The 25,621-nt window shown below is 34.2% G+C and overlaps 1 protein-coding gene across 1 annotated transcript in view; it reads left to right on the forward strand.

Annotated features, from left to right (window-relative positions):
* The window catches only part of SLC4A7 (solute carrier family 4, sodium bicarbonate cotransporter, member 7), a 188,767-nt gene that overhangs the window by 147,762 nt on the left and 15,384 nt on the right, over positions 1–25,621 (forward strand). Inside the window, exons 9-21 of the mRNA XM_012732071.1 lie at positions 1,430–1,545; positions 3,429–3,586; positions 4,301–4,388; positions 5,490–5,636; positions 9,440–9,546; positions 11,452–11,626; positions 15,131–15,264; positions 16,209–16,454; positions 18,652–18,757; positions 20,640–20,801; positions 21,195–21,308; positions 23,934–24,095; positions 24,266–24,517. Of these exons, the coding sequence (XP_012587525.1) occupies positions 1,430–1,545; positions 3,429–3,586; positions 4,301–4,388; positions 5,490–5,636; positions 9,440–9,546; positions 11,452–11,626; positions 15,131–15,264; positions 16,209–16,454; positions 18,652–18,757; positions 20,640–20,801; positions 21,195–21,308; positions 23,934–24,095; positions 24,266–24,517 (1,967 nt within the window). The remainder of the gene's footprint in view (positions 1–1,429; positions 1,546–3,428; positions 3,587–4,300; positions 4,389–5,489; positions 5,637–9,439; positions 9,547–11,451; positions 11,627–15,130; positions 15,265–16,208; positions 16,455–18,651; positions 18,758–20,639; positions 20,802–21,194; positions 21,309–23,933; positions 24,096–24,265; positions 24,518–25,621) is intronic.

Below are 25,621 nucleotides of genomic sequence, written 5' to 3' on the forward strand. Positions count from 1 at the left end.
TGACAAAGTACACTGTGAGGGGAGCAGCGGGCGGGTCAGGAGAGGTCTGCCAGGCCATGTGGTCACCTCCGGGGCAGGTGGGGATTGAACTCATGCAGTAGTGGCTTTTGCTTCTTAGTGCTGTGCTTTAACCTGCTGCGCCACCAGGGAGGGCCAGAATTGTTTAATTTTTAAGAGAATGAACAATGTGGCTAAATAGATTGTAAATGCTTTATATACTAAGATGTTTGGGTTACAGTGACATCCTAATTCAGGTATTGTCACTGAATTTAACAGTAAACCCAAATGAGTTAGTTTAGTTGTTATTTGAATGATATTACATTCTAGAAAATATTAAACTCCCTTAGATTCATCAAGTAGATGTAACATGCTTAAAGTTTTGCAGTTTAATTGCCACTATTAACTTCCAAGTTTTTAGGCTCTAATGACAAACAGAATGGAATCAAATTCTGATGTCACTAGATAGCTGTGAGTACATTTACCTTGAAAGTATTGTTTCTCAGCCAAGTATCTTTTTTTCTTATGATACCTAGTGCTTTGGGTAATTTGTTCTTTGGGGGTGGGAGAAATTGTTTCTTGAACTAGAAAATCTTAGTGGTAGTGATTGGTCTTAGGCTATAGGATATTCGTAGGTTATTTTGTTGTGCAGTATTCTTGTGGAATGTCACTTGAAATGAGTGGCTGGTATTTATAATCCAAACGAACCAATTTTACAAATTCTCTGAATCATAGAGTTTGGGAGAGTTACTAAAAGTCACTTAGCTACAAAAAGGCAGCGAGTACGTACTACAGTATAGATCTATTTCATTATAAAACCCCTTACTTGTATATCTTGTGGAAAAAAATGAGCCTATTTTACGTTGAAGTTGTCCTGTACTTCTTAGGAATAAAGACAGTAGACAGCACATACACACTGTCCCAGGTACATGAAAATTCTTGAAACCACTATGATTTTGGAAGACAGTTGCTGTTGCCCCTACATTTTCTGAGTTACACTTAGGGTTTATAGGAAATGTTATCTTGTCATATTAATAAGCGTAAGTGTAGTTAGGAATCATTAAGCTCTGTAATCCGTCTGTATATGACAAATATTAAAATTGTTTTCCCTAAGTATTTATAGTGATCGTCAGACTCATGTGTTCCATCTTTTGTGGTTCTTCACCTACTCACTTTTTCTCTTTTTGCAAAAGACCACTGTTTTTGTAAATTCCAGTTAACATTATTTTAAGTGTTAAAGTAACTTCATCATTGCTTTCAATTTTATTCCAGTCTTGCTAGTATGGTACTAACACTTGCCACTTTTTTGTTTGTTTGTTTTAGACCTTCCACATTTGCTTTTAATAAACTATCACTTTCAGGACATGAGCAGAGTCAGGCTACAAAGTGAATTTTCTCTTTACTAATTTTGGGATTTTGTTCTTAAATACAGGTATTTTAGCCTCTCCACAGTCAGCACCTGGAAACTTGGATAACAGTAAAGGTGGAGAAGTTAAAGGTAATGGAAGTGGAGGAAGCAGAGAAAACAGTACTGTTGACTTCAGCAAGGTAATTCTGTCATTAACTGTGAATTTTCATTATCTTATTGCTAGTGGTGTGGCTTTAGTAACTTTGATAGTAACAAGTTTTTACTAGATTTGGGCTTATAAACTTGCATGTGATGCTTACATGTTAATCGCAGGTCAGAAGTTGTAAGACAGGTGACAGTTCACCTCAGATGGCTTGAATAAATTTATATCTTGCTGTTTTTAGAAATTCTGATAAGAGTATGTGAGTAATAGTAGTCTTTCCATTTATAACTGCCCATAGATAATCATGAAAATTTCAGTATCTTTTACAGTCACTTGTTCTGGAGCTGCTACCAGTAGAAAGATCAATCTGGGCATGATGTTACAACATTAGTAATTCAGCCTTTTTTCAGCTGTAATGCGATTCCAGAATTATTTTCTTATGGTTTCAGTGCTTTCTGGAATGTTTCTGGGAAACATACCTGTGCTCCCCATGGGTGGGTTTGAAAACAACTCTCCCATCTTAATTATGATTTTTTTCAGTAGATGAGTAAATGCAACAGAAAAAACATTTCTAAAGAACAGGGCAGAAGTTACAAATTCAAATTAATTTTAAACGTTCTTTATGAATACTACTTCTGAATAATTATTCTGTCTCCACTGTAATTTCTTTATGGTATTTGCTTATAGGGTACCCACTATAATATTTTTTACACCCAATGTAAGGTATTTTTTTTTAATCAAATGTGATTATTTCAAGTAAGATTCGTTTTTCTTAAGTCTTTCATTTTATGATTCAAAGTGTGTAAGTCATATTTTGCAGAAAAGGAGTGTAAATGATGATTTACATTTGTAGCCTTGCTGAGCTTCATACCACGCAGAACCTTACATTAAGTTGCACCGACTGTTCAGAAAACCTGTTATATTTTTTACTTCTATGAAATTCTTAATTATATTTTTACTGATGATCCTATTGAAGGTAGTAAAAAGCATTCATAAGTAAGTCACAATTTATTTTTGTTAACGATAACTTACACGATAGATTTCCTCTAGACATGGCAGATGCCGTTTATTTTTGTTCCTCTGTCATAGTTTTACTTTTTTTACTTGGCCTATCCTTGTGTCCCCTCCTTGTCTCCTGTCGGGCAGGAGTCTGCCTCCTGGCACTGTAGTTGTGGCACACTGGGTGTGGGACTCAAGAGGCCCGCTGTAAGTGCTGGTTTTGTTTTTAATAGCTAGCCCTGTAAGTGGTTGTTTAGTGACTTGTGTGATACTGCATATAAATGAAAAAGTTCTCATACTTTGATATTATGTTTGTAATCTTTTCTTTGTAATTATACACAGACAACTAAATTTGATTACATAGCATTACCCTATATTTATACTGATATATGGCTATTGTAGTTTTAAATGAAAATGAATGTTTTTTCCACTTAACGAATATACCGGGGAAGTTCCATAGTTCTTATAAAAATATATAAAATGTAAAGGGATTAATTATTTTCCAAGATTGAATAATCATGAAATGAATGTTTTCTAGCACTGTGTATAATTTCATAAACCATTGTTTGTGAACTATATTTTTGTCCTTGATAATTTTTTAATGAATAGTGCTTATATTCATTGAAAAAAATTTCTCTAGTTTATATGTCTGATAACTTAGATCTCTGAAGTAGTTAAGATTCTGACAGTTATAGTTAGGACTTTAATGGCTGTGTTTTGCTTGCCCTTTTGTATCTGTCTACTCCATTCTTTATATTTGTGAGAATTTTGGCATTTATACATCCATTAGATCATAAGTTTTGATTGATAAATAGTGGTCTTAAAACCTTCTTTTCTTTCCTATTTCTCTCAAGTATTCTTAAAAAACAACTGCAAATTAAAGAACTTCAAACTATTTCTAAGTGTTTATTTACTCAACAGGTTGACATGAATTTCATGAGAAAAATTCCTTCGGGAGCTGAGGCCTCCAATGTTCTGGTGGGAGAAGTAGACTTCTTGGAAAGACCTATCATTGCGTTTGTGAGGCTGGCCCCTGCTGTGCTGCTCTCAGGGCTGACTGAGGTCCCTGTCCCGACAAGGTGGGGTTACTTCCAGTGGACTCATGTCCAGAGCCTGAATCTTTTTATCAGTTTAAAGAGTATATTGTCTTAAGTAATAAAAGTACATTTTGATTGTTAATATTTCCATTACATCAAGTGTTTGGGTATTAGTGCATCATATCCTTTGGCCTTAAAAAAAAAAAGAAAATAATCCTTCTGAAAAATAAATTTTACTTATACCTTTATAAGACGTTTGTATCCTAAGAACTTTGGTTTCAAATACAGCTCATGGTTTTAGACACATTAACATTCTGTATAGAAATTGAAATCTCCCTCTGCCGCTTTTTGTACATGTTCTTAAGTAAACCTTTTAGGTGCTTAATAAGACTGGGATATACTTTATTTACTTTTTTTTTTTTTTTTGGCTTTTTTGGCCTAAATAGTCTAGATGAAATAGTTTAAATTCAAAATAAGAAGATAGAAACTTTAATGTAAAACACTCAATTCTTAATTGCCTTTTTACCTTAAGGAAGCTGTGAAGTAACACTTTGTAAGAAAATTAATTCCTTATTTTATTTTTGTGATCTACTTCAGTGTCATTATAGTGGCCATTTTATTTTAGTGATTGTGGTGGTGGCATTTAAAAGATGTCTGAATGTTATTTCTGTCTTTCGAGTGATTTCTTTGTGGTTGCCTAGATTTGTGTGTATGTATTATTTATCCTTCAATTTGCATATCTTAATGTTTCCTTAGGTTTTTGTTTCTACTGTTGGGTCCAGCAGGCAAGGCACCACAGTACCATGAAATTGGAAGATCAATAGCTACTCTCATGACTGATGAGGTAATTAAAATACCCATTGAAGTAAAAGCTTATTGTGAAGCATTTAATATATACTAAATCACAGATTTCCTGTCATAGTGAAACTTAAAAATTTATCCTTGTCTATACTTTTTTTTTTATCTCATATTCAGTCTTGAATTGGTTGCCTTTGGTAAGGTCTTCAAGACTTGTCTCTCTGGATCAGTGGGTACTTTGGGGGCGCACCCTCTCCCCCTCCCATAAGCATTTGAAATTATTGACCACCTTTTTGAAATTTTCTCCATCCTGGATTTCCTTAGAATGTCATTCCTTATGATTTTCATCAGGACTTTGTCCTCTTTCTTTTATTCCTTTTTTTCCTCTGTAATTTCTCTCTTCCATTTGGAGACCTTATCTTTGACCATGGCCTGTGTTGATCAGGACCTCTGTCTCTCTTTGGGAGATAATTTTGTAGTCAGGTGCTCGCTAGACATCTCTGCCATGTGTTCCTCCTAAGGTCTCTGAAACCCTCCCGCATTGGACCTGACCTTTCTCTATCCTGTCTCAACCAGTTAGTAAACCAGATTCTGGTGAGTTAGCTATTTATTATGTCTTTAATCCTAATTATGTATTTAATTTGCCATCTGTTTTTTTTTTTATCTTTATTGCCTCTTTGCTGGCTTAAATTCTGCTACCTTCATTTCTTTGGTGACTAAATGGACTTTATGGGTTGGTATTTTAAAGTATTTTCCTCTTTACTACCCAGAACATACAGGGTTGAATATATCATTTCCTTCATTCAGATTATCAGTGACATGCTTTTATAAATTTATGTTTAAGCTTAAACTCTTCCATTGTCTTTAATAGGTGCTTCCTGATCTAACCACTATATACTTAAGTTATTCTGTCATAATACATCTCAAAGTTTTCTTTTTTTTTTGTTTCTTAGCTGTTAATTCATCAGATAATGTTAATAATGAGTTTTTTTTTTTAATAGTTTTTACTCAGGGTGGGGTGGAGACGTGCTTGGGGTAAGAGTTTAGGTAATTATCACTGATTTATTCTTGATATCTAGTTATTTACTATGTGTAGACTTTTCTTTCAACTTTAAAATCTTTTTACATAATATTTTTTTTTCTTTAGATTTTTCATGATGTAGCTTATAAAGCAAAGGACAGAAATGACCTCTTATCTGGAATTGATGAATTTTTAGATCAAGTAACTGTCCTACCTCCAGGAGAGTGGGATCCTTCTATACGTATAGAGCCACCAAAAAGTGTTCCTTCTCAGGTAAGGATTCACACAATTCTCTGAGTTTTTTTTTTTTTTTAAGATTTATTTATTTATTCATACAGAACTGGGGTACAGGCCAGAGGCTCAGGGGCGGCGAGAGGCTTCACCAGAGACAGAGTGGGGAGCAGAACAGACAGATCTACGAAGTACACTGCTGAGGGGAGCAGCGGGCGGATCAGGAGAGGTCTGCTGCGCCATGTGGTCACCTCCGGGGCAGGGATCATACTCATGCTGAAGCGGCTTCAGCCCCTCAGTGCTATGCGTTAACCCGCTGCGCCACCAGGGAGGGTCTGAGTTATTTTTTAATTAAAATTTTTGAATAGTTTACTGCCTCCTCATATCTTGGTCTTGCTTTTCTTCATATAATTATCTAGAGATTCAATCTTACAAAATAGAAATGTCCTTGTTCTTGCTCGCATAGTTTTGTTGTATTCCACTTTGGGATGGATACCATAGTTTTTCTTTCCTGGCGCTCAAGATGTTTTCAGTCTTTTGCTATAAAAAAAAACAACCCAGTATTTGTATCCCATTTTTGTAAAGATGTATCTGTAGATTAGATTCCCAGAAATAGGATTGCTGGACCACAAGGGAATTTATTTAGAATTTTAGTAGCTATTACCAGAATCCTGTCATTGTGTTGAACTGTTTTGGACTGCTGCAGCAGTGAGTTTGAACCTCACTAGTACAGTGCTGTCAAACTTTTTTGGGTAGTTGTCAGTCTGATCCGCACAGTTAATATTATTACATAAGAGATCTCACTATGGTCTTGTTTGCATTTCTGTACTTGGGAGGTTGAATATTCTTTAATGTTCTTCATTTATTGTCCTACTCTTAACCATCTTTTTAAAACATTTAAATAGCTTGTTGATCCTTAGGAGTTTATCATTAGTATGTTATACATGAGTATGTGCTGACTTTTTTTGTTTTTCCTAAATCGCTGCCTAGTTACCTCCCTTTATTGTAAAGCTAAATATTACTCCCCTCGATTGGTAATGCTGACTATATCATTTCCCAAATTTCCATGTACATACTGTTCTATTTCTGTAATTTCTCTGCCATTGGTCTGTTACAGACCAATTTTGTTCATTAATTTCTGAGGCTTTTGGGCATATTTTAATATGTGAGAAGTCTAGATTCACTCTTGTCTCTTATACTCTGGTTTTTACTGAGTCATCCTAACGACCTTTGTATATTTATTTTTCTATATAAATTTTTTAAAGTCAGATTTCTATTTCTAGAAATGAAACTTGACTTTTCAAACAAGCAAAAAAAAAAAAAAAATTGTGATGGTAGCTAAATTTTTAATGACTGGAGGAAGAATCTTTCAGTTCAGGACCTTGTGTATTTCTCCCAATTGATTTTCTATTTCAAGTTAGTTTTTGTGTCCTTAAGGAACATTATAAAATTCTTCCTATTGACACTTGGTAAGTGTGTTCAGAAATATTTTAACTTTATTGTTTCCATTGTAAATGAGGTCTTTGTTCCATTATATCATTATTTATTGTTTTTTTTACATCTATGAAGGCTATTTGTGTTTTGTATTTCTTTTTTATCCTGCTATTTTTCTTTATTTTATTGTATGTAGGAGTTTTTCAGTCACATCATGTGCAATAAGAGAATGTTATCCCCCCTCCAATTTTTTTTACCTGTAGTATGTTGTATTGATTGACATCTCTAGAAGTAAAAGTACTACTTAACTTTAGATGAGCATTTCTAAATTTGTTCCTGATAATGTCCTAGTGTATCTCTCATTAAGTTACTGACACTGGGGCCAAATACACAATTGATGGTGTTAAGAAAGTATCATAATTTCTTGTTTTATTGAAATTTTTCATTATAAATGGATGTTGAGTTTTGTCAAAGGTTTTTTTTTGGAATTTCTTTGGAGAATATGAATTTCATCAATGAATATGGTAAATCTTACAACTAGGTCTCAATATGAAAACACTCTGCATTGTTAGAAAAATCCAAGTTGGACTTTAAAGTGCTAGTAGTTTTAAGATTTTGGTTATGTTATTTGTATTATACATCATAGATTTTTGTGGAGTTTACATTTTGATAAAGTTGTCATACTTGTTTTATAAAAAATTGTAAATTTTACTGTATTCTTTTTTCTTTTTTTTGAGAGATTTATTTATTCATACAGAATTGGGGTACAAGCCAGAGGTACAGGGGCAGTGATAGTCTTCACCAGAGACAGAGTAGGGAGCAGGACAGGCAGACAGACGAAGTACACTGTTGAGAGGAGCAGCGGGCAGGTCAGGAGAGGTCTGCCACACCATGTGGGTCACCTCCGGGGCCAGGGGTCAAACTAGCACTGAAGTGGCAGCCCCTAGCTTGCAGTGCTGCATCCTAACCCATTGCGCCACCAGGGAGGGCCATTTTTCCTGTATTCTTAAATATTTTAAGTGACAGTTTGGTTTTAAGAACTTCAAGAAATTCCTTTGTAAATTTTCTTAGCTTAAATCTTTTGTGCATTTCAACAACTTGCTTAAACTGTAGAAACTGGTTTGTGTAAGTTTTTCTTTCTGGAATTAGTTTTGCTAAATTCTGTTTTCCTGTGATAACACATTTTTACCTTCCAGTGTAAGCTTTGGGAAACTGTATTTTCCCATTTCATTATAGTTTCTAATTTACTTGCATAGGGTTGGTCAGTATAGTGTCATGTAGTTTCATTTGTATGTGTGTTTTATGCATATGTATAAAATTGCCCCCAGTTTCTGAAATTTCCTTCTTCCATATCTTTTGTTGTGAATTAGCTAAGGTCTATCATATTTTTCTAATTGAATAGATTTTAAGTTTTATTTCAGTTCTCCCTTTGTAAAATTTTAGTTTTCTACTTTAATTTCTTTAAAACATTTACAGTAAGATACTTGTAATTCATTTATTTTTATTATTTAAATTTTTTAAAGGTACGTGATTAATTTTCTTGAATGATGCTTTTGCTATATCCCATAAATTGTGGTATGGTCTTACATTCCATTATTTTAGCTCTATAGGAATTCTATGATTTCTTTTCTCTTCTTCCTTTGAACAAGATGCAGTTAGTTTTAATTTCGATCTTCTCACATGGTAATCTTATGATGATAGATATGGCTGTAAATATTGAACATATAGGTAACATGTAGATCTGTACTTCTGCCAGAGGATTAGACCGACTTACTAGTCACTTCCTTCTCTCTTTTCTCCCCATTGTTTCTCTCTTTTATTCAGACATGGTGATCTCTTATTAGAGTAACAAATTAAGTTTGCTTTTTTGTTCTTCAAGGAAAAGAGAAAAGTAATATTCATAAGCATGGTGCTCTTGAATGTGTAATAAAATTTAATAAAAATTGATTTTTATGAAAATGTGTTTAACAAACAATTCCTGTATTGCTTATGTCATAAGGAAAGTATTTTAGTTAAAGAAAATGATACTTACTTTTTTTCTTAGTGTAAAGTATAATTTCCAGTAGTTCACATGAACAATATTTGATAAATAATGGAATGATATCTTATTGTATATTTATATTCTAGTTCATGAGTAAGTAATTTGAAAGGGTATATTATATGTTTCATAGTACATTTGATACTGGAATATGAAATACAGTAAGGCAATCATAAATTTAAATATCAATAGAGACAAATTTTAGATTTTATTCTAAAGTGCAGTTTATTTTAAATGGAAGTTTATTTTAGGAAGTACTTTTTATGAATGTTGGTGATAATCAGTATGAGATCCTTATGTTCCTTCTAATTGAAGATGCTATCTCAGCTTTTTATAAAACAGAATTTTGAAACTGTGTTTTTGTGAAATGCAGGAGAAGAGAAAGATTCCTGTATTTCCCAATGGATCTGCCCCCAGCTCGGGCGAGATTACTAAAGATGCTGCTCATCATGCTGGGCCTGAGTTACAAAGGACTGGACGGTGGGTACAATTACTGATACAGTGTGGGTGTCTTCTTGGGAGTAGGAACTGATTTGCTGAAAAGGGCATAAATATTCTTTGCAAGTGTTTGGAACCTTGTACAATATTTTTATATTTTAAAAGAAGTGCACTTTATGTAGGTATATAATGTTAAGGAAAATTAGTATGTATTAAAATTATACAGAAGGTTCTTGAAAAGGGTGTGGAGTCCTATTGAAATGTTTTGTATTAATTTAGAGAATTATGGGAAAGAAAGTGAATTAGAACCAATGCTTTTTATGTGTGTGCATAGATTTAAAATGCTTAATGAGCCTTAATACTATGAGATAATATAAAATTAGATGATTAAACCATTGTAATGATGGTTATCTAGTTAGAAAAATTGTTGAAGTTTATTGCTGGGTAAAAAAAAAATCAAAATATTGCCAGTTGTAAACTGTCTTAAATATATTTTAATAAAGTACAAAATGTTATAATGTTTCCATACTGTAAGTATTTAAAGAAACCAAGACACACTATTAGGGATATTGATGACATGCCTAAAGAAAAATAACAAGTGATGTACTGAATACAAACTTCAGAGAAGCTTAAACTCACAACTAATTCATTGCCTAATACATTAGTTTCAAAAAATGAAGAAAATAAGATTTTGTCCCTATGTGAAAGAGCACTTTGCTAGTATTATCTATCATTATTATTACCTTCAGTTTGAGATAGTGTTAGTCACTGAGAAATGTTAAGACAGGCCCTATTGATCTCATGGCTGCCCAGGAGTCTTGCATAACCTATCAAGTAATTAATTATTGATGTGATCATGTGGTTTCATTTTCTCTTACCAGTGGTACCTTTATTGTTATAAGTCGATATCTTTGGTTCAGGTTATTTATAGGATAATTTGTACTTGTCCATAAGTCTTTAGACTTAAACTTGAAAAATGCTAAAGTGGTAAAGTTTTAATTATCCAAAGCATTTGAAAACAAATGATTAATTTTGGGGTCTATTTTCTCCAGTAGGGGTTTAAATGACTATTTGTTCTTTGAGTCACAAACTTTCTTGAATTAATAATTTGTCACCAGAATTAATAGAGAATACCAGCTCTGTCACAGGCAGTGTCTCGACACTGGAGGTAGCAAGGAAAAGTTTCTGCCTCTCTCAGTGTTTATACTTAGAACGCTTTCAAGTTAGATGTATCCAAAAATCTGATACGCACATTAAAAAAATTAAGCCTTTCATGTGTAAATAAAGGTTTTTAATTTACTAATATAAATTTCCTCATTTTATTAACATGCACACTAATTTGAATACAGATGCAAAAATTCAAAACACTGAAGTTGTTTTTGGGCTCTTTGCCTGGACAAGTAATATTTATGTCATCGTAGTACTAATTTTAACAGTTAATCAGTTTTTTTAATTCAGTAGAGTGCACCTAAGCACAGCATACTACATTAATATGAAAGTTATTTGAGGGACTTAAGATTTCTAAATTGCCTTCTTGGTATTTCTGATATTTGCCTTTAAGATTTATAACGTGGAATAATTAGCAGAATTGTTTATCACATTTTCATTAATGGGTTGTTAAATATTACTTATTTTTACTGTACTTTTACCTTGCACTTTTGTATTCAGAATTATTTACTCATATAAAATCATTTGCCTGCAGTCTTTTTAGTATATAGTCCATAAAATACGGATGTTTGTCTTTTTAATTTAATGAGATCTGACTTTATCATCAGTGGATTAGATTAAATGAGTGTATCTTCTATAATTTAACCATGATTTAAGTAGGATATTAATTTTTGTTGACAAAAACACTACGCACCAGCCTTTTATTAGCCCATAGTTTTAGTTTGAACTAGCTAGAATCCTCTAGTGTACAGTTTGACGAGTTTCATCTCACCTATTTAGGCTTTTTGGTGGTTTGATACTTGACATCAAAAGGAAAGCACCTTTTTTCTTGAGTGACTTCAAGGATGCATTAAGTCTGCAGTGCCTGGCCTCGATTCTTTTCCTATACTGTGCCTGTATGTCTCCTGTAATCACTTTTGGAGGGCTGCTTGGAGAAGCTACAGAAGGCAGAATAGTGAGTACAAAGATTGGTAGTGGCCAGGCTCTTAGCTCTTCAGAGGCAAGTGTCTGTGTGCATTTGTCTCACTATTTATACTTTTATTTGAAGAGTCTACCCACAGCATGATTAACCTGTCCCAAAGCAGACTTCCCCCAAGGTAATTGCTATGGAAAACCTGGGGAAGCCATTTGAACAGGAGAAGATGCACAGTTGAGGTAAAATGAAAAAAAAAAGAAAAAGAAAAATTTATCCTGCCTTGCTGGATGAATGGTTTTATAAATTGAGTAAAAAAACTTGCATTGTCTCTGTGGAGGGGAGGGTTTTGGGGGTGGCGGGGGGGAAGACAAACTGTTCTGATTCTGGATGGGTTGTGGCTGTGGAATTTGTAAGTGGGGCTGCTTTATATCCTATAAGACCTCTCATAGGGTTAGTTAGAGCTGTGTAATTGATAATAACTCATCAGCTCTGTCAGGTAGGCCCAATTACACTATTTGGAACAAACTATCACCATGGGCAATTCTAGATAAATGAAATGTTTAATTTTGCTGTTAACTAAATTTGTGTGAAAGTAGCAAAAATTTTTATTTGTAACTAAAAACTGTCCATAATTTCTGATAAGACTAAAATGCAAGTAAGTTTCTTTAATTCTTGGTAATACTGTATTAGAAACCACTGGAGGAATGATAATATATTAGAAAATCTGGTGCTTTGTAAAATCTTGAAATGCTTTTTGTTTAATACATTTTAAGGCATTTAACTTAAATGGTTTATGATTCTTAAGTGTTTAATTGTGTTCAACTTTGGGAGAAAAAATAATTCACTTCTTGAGATAAAACTTTAAAAAATAGCCAAGGCTAAGTAATCATCATTATACAATAAAAAGTATTTCATGAGCTGCATACGAAATAAACCTAATTAAAATTTCTTTCAACTCAATTCATTTCTCATTCAAATTCTGTGACTTACTGTGTGATCATTGTATTGAAAGTACATGTTTCTAGGAGGTTGCTTTATGTGCTATCACAAGTTGTACATGTAACTCTTGCTGGTCCCTGTGGAAATGTGCCTCATCTATTAGCACCATGGAAATGCTGCCTCTCTGCTCTTGAGCTGTCACTTAGCCTGCTAGCCTCATCCTGCTCTTTAGTACTATGTGCTTGTGATAGCTCTGTCCATGCTGGAGGATTGTAGACATTTAGGATGAGCATGTATCGTCTGTCCTCAAGGATCCTGACTACAGTGAAAGAGATAAGATAGCTATGGCCCTAGTTACTGTGTTATGATGTGTTGTGTCACATGAGTGAGATAAAGGAAAAGCCGGGGAGGAGTTGCAGTAACAGAAACAAAAATCAGGTGTATTATGGGGCAAATGATACGAAGATGATGTGTTTGTTTTTAGGTGCTTGATTGGAACTTCAAGTAAAAATGGAGACATTAGGAGGAGGTATGTTCCAGAGTTTGTAGAGGGCTAAGGAGGAGGCAAGGGTTGAAATTGAGAATATTAACAAAGACCATAGAGGATGAGAAAGGGGAGAAATGGGAAATTACCTACATTTATGGAATGGAGAATGGGTGAGAATGAGGAGGACTCTGGCTCACCAAATTGGACACAGTACCATCAGAGTCCTAAAGAGGAATCAAAATGATGTAATTAAAAAAAAAGCGCACACACACACAAAAACACAGGTTTTAAGAAGAAAAGATTGTGTGGATTAAATGGAAGCTTACAAATGGGGAGTGGGGAATTCACAGTGTAATGGGGCTATGATTTTGTTTTGGGAATGGAACATGAAGTCTAGGGGAAGAAATTAGATTTAATGAAGGAAACTAGTAAATGTGGGTAAAATGGGGTGGTGAAAGTGAGTTCTTCTTGTGACAGTTTCTGCTTTCAGCCCAGTGTTGAGGAGGGAAACGATTGCTTTGTGCGCATATGGTCCCTGTTAGCATTTCTCTATCTGTCATCATCATCTTATGTGAAAATCGCTTTCCATCGTTAGCTCTCACTCAGACATTTTGCCCTTTGACTTGAATTCTATGAATTCTGTCTAAATTAATTTCTAAATAGGAATATCCTGATTGAACCAAGGATTTTATCAAGACTTGGCAGTATCTTCTAGGACAACCTGACTCTGTGTTTAGGCCAAAAAAGTATCTCATGCAATTAAAAAATACATTGTTAAATGGGTACTTCATTTTGCCACAAGTCAAGTTTTTATGTGCTGTAATCCTGTTTTTCTTCTCTTAGTTGAACAATACTTTCACTGCATACTATTATTTTGTGACTTTGACTTTAAAAGATGCTTTATTACTGCTGATGAGAATTGTTGCCTTTTACTGCACGCATTGTGTAGGCCAGATAATATGCCCGCTTGGTATCTTCACACGCACTGCTTCCTTTAGTTTTCCTGACTATCACCACCCTTGTTTAAAAATGAGAAAAGTCAGGCTAGAAAAGTTTGACTACCTACTAGGACCAGTCTTCTTCTTCAGCTCTCCTTTAGAAGCGCTGGTCTTTGCCTTTTGTGTCCTGCCTCCCACTTCCAAGAGGGCTGTTTTCTCACCAGCTTCCCCCCTGGCCTTTAGGAATGATGGGCTTCTCTGTCCACAGTGCATTCCAGTTGGTGATGTTTGTGAATAGAAAACTAATGGTTTCTTTTGTTCCCCTGATCCCTCTCTCCTATCTAGTGGCATACCTTAACACCCCTTAGCCTCTAACAGCCTAATAATCACTTAGAATGGAATGTTGACAGTGGTCCAAAATTGGTCTACTAACTTTGATTAAAAATCTCTCTTGGGCTTTTTTTTTTCTCTTTTTTTTCAATGAAACTTTATTAATAATTTAGTTCCTTGTCTATGGTTACTAAGTTTTTTAAAAAGATTTTCCATCTATTTTACTAATGTTAAGTATTTCAGTTTTTATATTTAATGGCTAAGCTTTCTTTTTATTTAATGGTTAAGTTACTTTTTTTTTAAATGTGTGGAAATTGCTCTTTAGAAATTAATTTGACAGTAGGATCACATGTTAATTTCTCATTGTCTATTTGAAAGAGTCTTATGTAGCATACCATATCAGTTATTTAGTATTTTTCTGGTTTTTAGAATGAGCTATAAAATTATAAATTATATAAAATAGCAATAATAATAGAAATTATTCAAAATAGCATGTACCTTTTTGTACTTACCATAGGGTTACAAAATTAAACATCTGTAGATAAGGTTGAAGCCCCATTGTCTCTCTTCCATTTACTCCTCCCTCCTCCCTTCCCATTGTATTGAGTTCTGAATGAAGGCTCATTGCAAAAGTTGACTTTCAATATATGAAAACTTTGATTATCCCTCATGTATTTGAAATGTATAGCTTTTCATATTCAAAATATAAATTTCAGATTAAATTTATATTTGCTTCATATTTTAACTGCTTGAGTCGTATTTTCATCTTCCAGATGTCTAACATGTATTATAGTAGGTTACAGATATGTTTATGATGTATTACTATATTCATTTTTTTCCCTTAAACAGAGTGCAATAGAGTCTCTTTTTGGAGCATCAATAACTGGGATTGCCTATTCATTGTTTGCTGGGCAACCTCTAACAATATTGGGGAGCACAGGTCCAGTTTTAGTGTTTGAAAAAATTTTATTTAAATTCTGCAGGTACGTAATAGTTCTCTGTCAAATATGCTTATGTTTGTTATAATTTTGTGTCATAATTTAAGTTAAAAGTATACTATATATTTTATAAGTGAAAAGGAGGATCTGATCAAAGATCTAAATATTTTTCTGGGTGGGGTGTGTGTGTTTGGCCTGGGAGGATTTGCTGTTAGGTTATTGACCCAACTCTGAACTCTGCCATTGTCCCTACCCCAGTAACCTTGACTATAAAATCAGTGATTTGAGGATTTGAATACTACAAAGCAAATCACTTGAGGGACATCTAAAATCTCTAGTGTTTGCAAATTTCAATCTAATAAGGAGGGATATATTATTAACAATTTGAATTATTAGTTGGTATGTTGGCCTTATAAAGAAAATTTAGAGATGAATTTCTGATGCTCAAATTGACTATTTAATTGAGAGAATATTGAGGCTATTTAATAGAGAGAATGTCAGCAGTCAGTTTCTCCTGGCAGGGTTGTTCACAGTGAAGCAAGTAATATAGCATACATTATAGCTAGTAGACTGTCATTTGTGAGATAAATGCATTTGCATTTTCAGTCAGAAATAACTTGATGCTGTTAAACATTTGGTTTGTCAAACTTTGTACTGATTCTTTATTGAAAAACTCATTGTGAATTTGTCATTTTCCTCATAACATTTCTAAAGAAAGATCAATCTTCTTTGAAATATTTGTTATCCAGTACATTTCCAGTATGAATCTTTTATATAAGCAGTAGAATATAACTATTAAGTCTACTTAAGAAGCCAGTTTTCATTTGAAGTAGGAAAAACGCACAAACGTTTCTTTAGTCGTTATTTTTTAATTTATTCTTTTTTGGAATGTCTTTCTACTGCTTTTATTACTTGTTATGAAAGTTTTAAGTGCAAATACTGTCATGCTTGTGTATGTTGACCATGTTTACATTTTTCTTTCTAAACAGAGATTATCACCTTTCCTATCTGTCTTTAAGAACCAGTATTGGTCTGTGGACTTCTTTCTTGTGCATTGTTTTGGTTGCAACAGATGCAAGCAGCCTTGTGTGTTATATTACTCGATTTACAGAAGAAGCATTTGCAGCTCTCATTTGCATAATATTTATCTATGAGGCTTTGGAGAAGCTCTTTCACTTAGGAGAAATATACACATTTAACATGCACAACAATTTAGATGAACTGACCAACTATTCGTAAGTGTTATTTCCCTCTAATGAATTAAAATGGATTTTCACAGATGTGGAGCCAAAGAAAATGGATTCTTTTGTTGCAATGTGATACTCAGTGTTCAGCTATTACTAGTCAACCATATAAAGGTTGATTTGTTACAGATGAGATTTTACCAAAACACTCAATGGTCATAAGTATAATCAAATTCATTCATTTTTTTATTAGCTAAAAATTTATTCAAGTGTTTGTGTTTTTGGTCTTTTGTTTGAATTGGGCCCATCAGTTTAAATTCAATTATTTGGCAAATTATCATATATTTGAATCGCGTAATTATGTTGTATTTGGTAGTGTTTAAGCAACTACTGAATATAGGATGTGATATTTTTATATATTCTTCATTTGCATCTCTATTAACATTTTTAAATTTGGTAATTTTTAATTGACAGTTATTTTAAAATGTAATTTATATTGTATAGTCTTTAGTGTAGCTTTTTTTGGTGTGTGTGATAAGAACCTGAAAAGAAAATAGTTTAAGACCGTACAGCGGAAAATAGGATTTGAAAATTAACTTTGAAGTAAATTACAAAAGTTTGGCAAATATTTGCAATAAAAAGCCAGGCATTTATTAAAATAAGACATATTTCAGTAAGTGCTTGCATTTACTAGCTTAAGCTGTCATCCTTAAATGTGATCCGGCATTACATGGAGAAGTGTAGTTACTAAAAGCAAGGAAATAACTGTCTTCTACCCCAGAACGTCACAGATTCCTGTAGTAACTCCCTTCCCCTCCATACTTCTTCCTTCTTCCCCTCTGCTACCCTTATCTTGCCTTTCTTTCCTACTCTCAACTTTGATGGACAGAGTCGCCAGGTATATGGAAAAAAAATTATTTTAAAGATTTATTTGGGCCCTCCCTGGTGGCGCAGCGGGTTGGGATGCGGCGCTGCAGGCTGGCTGCAGCCGCTTCAGCATGAGCTCCTTCACCACCTGTCCCGGAGGTGACCCACATGGCGAGGCAGACCTCTCCTGACCCGCCCGCTGCTCCCCTCAGCAGCCAGCGTACTTCGTCTATCTTCCTGTTCTGCTCCCCACTGTGTCCTTGGTGAAGCCTCTCTCCGCCCCTATATGCATAAATAAATAAATCTTAATTTATTAAGAACTGGGTACAAGCCAGAGGTGCAGGGACAGTGAGAGGCTTCACCAGGGACACAGTGGAGAGCAGAACAGGAAGATCGACGAAGTACGCTGGCTGCTGAGGGGAGCAGCGGGCAGGTCAGGAGAGGTCCACCGCGGCATGTGGTCACCTCCGAGTCAGGCGGTGATGGAGCTCATGCTGAAGTGGCTTTCGCTTCTTATTGCTCTACTTTAACCCACTGTGCCACCAGGGAGGGCTCCGGTTATGAAAACTTCTACTTAAAATGCAAATGATGAAAAATCTGTTTTGTGAATTTTGATTGTTCTTATACTAGTTAGTTCTTTTGTTGTTTTCTCCTCTTATCTTTTCCTGTTCCTTTGACGTTTTTGAAGCCTGGCCTTTATAGCTCATGCCAAATTCTTAGAATGATGCTTTCTTCTAGTTCACTTAGTGAATTGCAAGTGAACATCATTCATTCAACTAACATTCTAGGAGTGCTCTAGGCACTGTTCTAAGATTGTTGCATAAAATTAATATCAAGGTGTTATTTATTATTCACTTCATTGCACTTTGCATGTGAAGAAACTGAACCTCCTGGAGATTAAAGCTTACCTTGAGTCAAAGACACAAGATGAGTGGGGTGATCACAAATAGGTAGGACTTGTCAGACACAAAGAATAGGAGTATCACATTTACTAATATTCTTTGCATGGTGTGTATTTGTGTACAGGGAGTTAACAAGTGCTATAGGTTAGGGAGGTAAGATTTAATGCAGGGTAACCTTGATAAACATGGCTGTATCTGTTCAGATTTTCAAAGAAAGTATTCCTGGAGGGATGTTTCATTAAATGAAGATTTTTTAAATAATAGTATTAATTACATTCTATTATATAAGCCAAGCTGTATCTACTCTGCTGTTTCTGATGTGTTTTTACTTTCTAACCTCTATTAGAAAGTAAAATGTTAAGTGGGAAAACGTTAAGTGGTTAAAAAAATTAACAGTTACTGTATTGTATGGTTGATTTAATAAATGGTAAACATGAAATGCATGATCCTTAAAATTTTATCCTATTGTAATTTCTCAGGTGTGTATGTGCTGAACCTCTAAACCCTAACAATGCAACTCTGATGCTGTGGGAGGAAAAGAATGTAACAGCAAGTGATATTTTATGGGGGAATCTCACTGTTTCGGTGAGTTTATTATAAAAAATTAAGGTTATATGCAGTAGTATAAAATAATTTCAAATGCAAACAAACCTAGTTTTTTTAACTTTTTCTGAGTAGACTTTATATTTTCTTCTTGATCAATGAATGTCATGTTTTCAGAATATAGTGGTGTTTTTGACCAAATAGAGTTACTGCATTTTTTTATTTCATGTACTAAAAAGTACAGATGGAAAACAATGAATCTGGTAAAGGAGATAATGATTGATAATGTTTGATTTCTAAGATATTACTACTAAGAAGATTGTGTATATACTGGTTTATAAGATCACTGAGGTAGTTCTGAGGACTGTGGTTGCACATAGTGGCGTTCACAGTTACAACAGCTCATTCCCCGTGTCCTGCCACCTCTTACCAGTTCATCTATTCTATGAGTACTTATTTGAGGAATATTAGTGCTCTGCTAGTGTCCTGTCAAAGTCAGCCTGGATAAGATTTCCCTAGTCTGACTTGAGCACTAGGAGAATAGAAGGGACAGGGATAAGCAGATGTAATGAGTCTTGACTTTGCCATATGCTCTTAAAGATTCTTGGATTCTACTGGAAAATAAATATTATCCAAATATTATAAGCCCTAGAACTTCTATTTAGGATGCTTCTGAGGTTGGTATTTAGGAATAGACATGTAAAGTGATTGCTGGCAGTATCATCTGGCACCAGCATCTGAAATCTGGCACTTTTTATGTCATATGAGCAATTGTTGGCCATTCTTTTCTCTACAAAGGTGGTAGTTATGACAATATAACTTGAAGAAGCTATTGTCTGAAACTTTATAACATTGATACTTTAAAATCTATTTAGTATAGGAGCCATTGGATACAGGGAATTAAATAAATGAGTTGGAAGTTTGGGTTTTCAGTTACATGAGCTGAATTTCAAGTGCTCAGTCATTCCATGTGACTGCCCGCTGCTGTATCAGGTGGTGCATAGAACTGACATTTCCCTGTGCTGATTTAAGGTGTTATATATCGGTAACCAATGCAGATGGATGCTTTACTGTTTTATACTTTAAAATCCATTTCGTTGTTATGAAAGAGGTAGAGATAATAAGAGTTGCTCAGTTAAAAATCCATGGTTTTAAAAAATATTACACGAACAGTAGTAGGATATCTTCATATTGTGGATATAGGGCTTTTCAGCAATCCAAAAGGACCAAGATTTTGTAAATTTGTAGAGTTACATTAATCTTAGCACACAGAAATTAAGAATGTTGGAACCTTTAACTTTTTGTTTTGTTTTGTTTGTTTTTGTTTTTTGCTAAACCTGAGTTATTTATTGTGTTGTTTAAGTATGTCTCATTAAAATATAAGGGGGGGGTGGATGTTAGTGTTATGCTTCCTAGTAAGTTATTGGACACTTTTTTGCTCATAATCCTATACTTTAGTCCCATGGTCTTAAGTCAGAAAAGCCCCCCACATGGTTAATAGAGATAGTGGCAATTTTGTGTCTATTGCTCTGTTTTGACTAACTTGCTCAGAAGTTAAGGAAAGGTAGTAAAGTTGGCAACAGCAAGAATGTAGATGGGGCATTTAGGGATTTGCTCATCATTAAGTCTTCATAATGGTAACGTGGAGTTGAAGGCATGGAATATATGACCTACGTTGGCAGAAAACTGTTCTAGTATTTAATAACATATACAAACCATAGTATCTCTGAATGCAGGCTGTGTCTTATACTTGGTGGTGTGTTATAGTTGACTTGGCAGTGTATTTTCTTTGTAAAGGAAATAAAATAATGGTGTGTCTTTGGAGGATTTTGGAGTCACTGAAGTTGACTGGTAATGTATTTGCTATCTGAGAACATCCTTCATCCTCTCTTTTTTTTCTGTTTGTTTTTTCCACCCCCTCCAGGAATGTAAAGCCTTTCATGGGTCATTTGTAGGATCAGCTTGTGGCCCTCATGGACCTTATATCCCAGATGTGCTGTTTTGGTGTGTCATTTTATTTTTCACAACATTTTTTCTGTCTTCATTCCTCAAGCAATTTAAGACCAAGCGCTATTTTCCAACCAAGGTATTGGGAATATAATGTTGGGGTTCCCTTAATATTAATGTTTTTAAGCTTTAATTTCTTTGGCTTACTTCAGAGCAATATAATACATTATTTGAGGTTAAGGCTTTATGTTAAATACTTACAATAAAATTATTAATTATTAAAAATGTATTATATATCAGAGCTAGCAATAGAAAGATAACAGTACCAGAGAGATGGTAGGTTAACTATCAAATATATTTATCTTTTGAGAACATATTACATATAAATGTGTTTCACTGATATACTGTCACTAATTAAAAGCCTCATTCACACTTTCTAATGACATATTTTAATCTGTGGAAGATAAGGTTTATTTTAAAAGGAAAAATGTTATTTTTAATGTTTATAGTAATAATAATTCCTTTAATATAGGTGCGATCGACAATCAGTGACTTTGCTATATTTCTCACAATAGTAATAATGGTTGCAATTGACTACCTTGTAGGAGTTCCATCTCCTAAACTTCACGTTCCTGAGAAATTCCAGGTAAGGATTAAAACACTTGGCTTTTACTTAAGAATAGCAAGCTGCTAAAAAGTGAAGACACTGCCTCCTAAGTCATTATTTCTAACATATGCATAGTATCTCTGAAGAGCTGGATTTTAAAGGAAAAATCATATATTCTCACATATGTTAAAAAATGACTAAGTGAAAAGAGGTCGGTAAATTTAAGAAGTAAGCAAAAAGGTATTCAGTCTGGGAAAATGAATGAAAATGATCCATGGTGAGGAGCTGGGAATCATTTTAAAAATTTGACCTCTTAGCCAGTGTTTATTATGCACTTTCCAGGTGAAAAATTTTTTTTTCACTCTTTCATAAAGAAGTATCTCAATCTTTTTACAAGAGTAACAAGAATACTAGTTAAACTTCTAGAAGTATAGTATGCCATATTGTATTGGCAAACTCCATGTAACTTCTGAGTGACTCAAATACATTCTTTCATAAGAAAAATGATAATCTGTGCATGAGTCCTTTATTTCACTAGAAAATTACAGTTCCTTTGTATACACTATACCATATACATTTGCACTCTAATTATTTTCTCTTCTGAGTTGGAAGTGATAATTTTGAATGGTTCCTGAAATGTTCTTAGCATCAAGTGTATGTGTCACTGCTTATGTTTACACTTAGCAAATTACATGGCTTCTTTTAGAGGCAGAAGCTTTAAAGGGATTAAAAATGATGAATATCACAGAAGTAATATTAGTCTCTTTAATCTTTCACTGGGGTAAAAAAAAAAAAGGCATTTTTTTAAGACTAGTGGCCTTCAAAGTGAAGTGCTGGCTGGAAAGTGATCCATCAAAATTGTTTAGAAGGTCTACTTATTTTTTTATCTCATATTAAAAGATACATTAATCTTTATAATTTTACTATACAAATTTTACTTTATGGATAAACACTAGTAACAACATATATGAGTATACAGCTATTTAACTTTGTATGTTCAATTTTGTTTTAAATTTTTTTGCTGCTTAGTAAAAAGTATTGGATCTGTTGTTTAGCAGCATAGATGATTGAGAGAATTAGCATAGATGATTGAGTGCTGTTAGGCCACTGGCCCTCCCTGGTGGCACAGTGGGTAAATGCAGCACTAAGGAGCTAAAGCCACTTCAACACCAGTTCGATCCTCAGCCCCAGAGGTGACCTACATGATGTGGCAGACCTCTCCTCACCTGCCCGCTGCTCCCCTCAGCAGTGTACTTCGTTGATCTGTCTGTTCTGTTCCCCACTCTGTCTCTGGGGAATCCTCTCACTGCCCCTATAATTCTGGCCTGTACCCCAGTTCTGTATGCATAAATAAATAAATCTTTAAAAGAAAAAAAGATGTTAGGCCAATAAAAGATGACAAAAGACACCCTACTTTTATCAAGTTTTACAAATAGATGAACTTGTAAGTGTAGTTCAAAATACTGATGTAATTTCCTGTAGTTCTGGTCCCCCTGCTTTTTTTCTGTACGTCTTGTATTTATTGATAGATGTTTTAAGTAGCAAACATTATAAGAGGCACAAATGATACTTGATGAAACAAATCAAGAGACATTCAAGATTCTATGCATTGTATACTTCAAATTTATTTTCATTCACAAGCAGCATTGAATATGAAGAGTTTAATGTAAAATTCAGTGTGGGAAAAGAATAACTGAATTTGAAAATACTAAATTCTTCTTTCATTTTAACAGATATTTTCATGATGGAAAAAATAGACTTAATAAGAAGTCTAGTATAAAAAGCATGCTTTGATTTCAGTATATCTAGTATCCTCCAAGAATATGAAACTCTCTTAGGATCTTTTTGAAACAAATTTTATGTCTTGGAACATTGACATGTACTTGTGCCAGACAAAGTGCGAGGTTTTTGTCAACAGATATTTTGGAAAAATTGTGTCCTGAGGGCCAGTTCTGATTAAGCACTAACCCTGCCAAGATTACAGCATTTCTAATGTAGTTTAGTTTGGGAATTTAGCTAGTAGTTACATTGGTTTCATTTTCTATGAAGTAGGTAGGAACATGTTGAAGTGACACTCTGTTTTACTTTTTTATTCTCCCAAAACATAGTATCTTCAAACAACCCTATTTTTGTTCATAATGAGTTGCAGTTGGGTTAGCTTTAGCTGATCTCTTGGTTTAGGATCTTTGATGTGACTGCAGTCATCAGTTGCCTCGATGGGGGCAGTATGTCTCCATTGCTGTGTCTGAAGACACATTTCAGATGACTGAAGCGATGGAGACCTCCCATCTCGCTCTTAATAACAGTTTTTCATCCTCAAGAAAGTTGATCCAGACCCACCCAACAGCTTCATCTTGGAAGAAGAATAAATAGCAAGGTCCCGTGAAGTGAAGACTCAGAAATCACACAGTTATTTTGGCTTTGTTCAGTTGGTTAAAGTAAGTGATATCAGGGACAAGTGGCTAAGTCAGACAGATGAGGGGTCTGGGCATGGGAAGAATCGTGCTGACTATATTTGCAAGTAACTCACCACAATAGCCTTAAGATTTGAGCCATTTCTTTCTGATCACTTGGCGTTTCTTGGAATAGACAGACTGTGCTGTGAACATTTTCTTCAGTAAGGAAAGAAAACATTTTCTTTATTGTCTTTAATTTTTTTAACAGCCTACGGATCCAAATAGGGGCTGGATCATAAGCCCACTGGGAGAAAATCCTTGGTGGACTTTGTTGATCGCTGCTATTCCGGCTTTACTTTGTACCATTCTTATCTTTATGGATCAACAAATTACAGCTGTAATCATAAACAGGAAGGAGCACAAATTGAAGGTAATTAAAAATTTTGTTTCAAGCATTATAATTTTTTGTAGAGTATGAGGTGTTTTATAATGACTAAAACATTAAAAAATGTAAGATGAAAATTTCTTTCCTTAGAAATAGCATATAATTTTGACTTAAAAAAGCATTTAGACTTGTAATGTTTCATGTTCACTTTGCAGAAAGGAGCTGGCTATCACCTTGATTTGCTCATGGTTGGTGTGATGTTGGGAGTTTGCTCTGTCATGGGACTTCCATGGTTTGTAGCTGCAACAGTGTTGTCAATAAGTCATGTCAACAGCTTGAAGGTTGAATCGGAATGTTCTGCTCCAGGGGAACAACCCAAATTTTTGGGAATTCGTGAACAACGGGTTACAGGGCTACTGATTTTTGTTCTGATGGGCCTGTCTGTATTCATGACTTCAGTACTAAAGGTAAATTTCTTTGTTGTAGTGTTTTGAGGTCCTCCTCCTTAGTATGAAATTTATACTTATTTATATGAAAAAGAAGCTCTAAAATGTTTTTCCCTAGTAATATTTTGGTGTTTTTTTTTTTTTTAAGTATAGTAGGCCTTTCAGTATGAGATTATCAACTTTTAAAATTATACAACATGATACTATTTAAATTAAATCCATGGCTAGTTAAGTATTCTATCTAAATTTTTCTACTTGTAGGAGAGTGCAGTTCTATTTTTTTCCCTTGGCAGTTTTGTTATTTTTGCTGTAAGCACTGGAGAAAACAGTAAGAAATAAATAATTAAATAAATAATTAAAAAGGCATGATCGTGTACTCTTCAGAACTTGCAGTTTAATTTGCAAAACAGATAGGTACATGGCCTGTTACCAGACAGTGCTGAGTGTATTGTCAGTGCTTGAACAAGAAGAGACCTGTTTAGTGTAGCCTTGTGGGGATGCTGTTCCCTACTCTTAAAAGTTGGCCGTTACATTTTTATTAACCACATACAAGCAGAATAAATTCAAGTAGGGGCTTCAGAAAGCTCTAAGATGAAAAGTTTATCTCCCATTGGCCTCTCACTTTTCAGAAGCAACTCTCTACAGGTAAACTCTTTATACTTTCTGTTTATGACCATGATACTTATAAATACTTGGGTAATTTTATATTTTACTTTTAAATATATTTTATATTTGTCTTTAGACTAAATCTCTTGACCCAGTGAAGATAGTGATTCTCAAGGTCTCTAGTTCACTGACCTCTGGGAGTTCCTCACTTCCTACCAGCCTGCTTGTTCCTTCTCTTTTCAGTTCTGTAACTGACAGGTTTGGTTTTACCCTTAAGCCAAAAGTCTGTTGCGGCAGACTGAATATAAATGCAGATAAGAGAATTCTGTTGTCTTCATTTAAGCCACCCACTAAAGAGATTTACAGAAATACAAAATAATCCTCTCCTAATTTTATTTTAGAAATATGTAATTTTTCGTGAAAAACTGTTCCCTGAATGATTCCATCAATATCAATATTATATCAACATATCAATACCGTAGGTTTTTCCTACATATGAAGGGGGGGGAGGTTCTCACT

The sequence above is a fragment of the Condylura cristata genome, unplaced genomic scaffold (assembly GCF_000260355.1).
Source record: "Condylura cristata isolate star-nosed mole 26May11 unplaced genomic scaffold, ConCri1.0 scaffold00033, whole genome shotgun sequence".
NCBI lineage: Eukaryota > Metazoa > Chordata > Mammalia > Eulipotyphla > Talpidae > Condylura > Condylura cristata.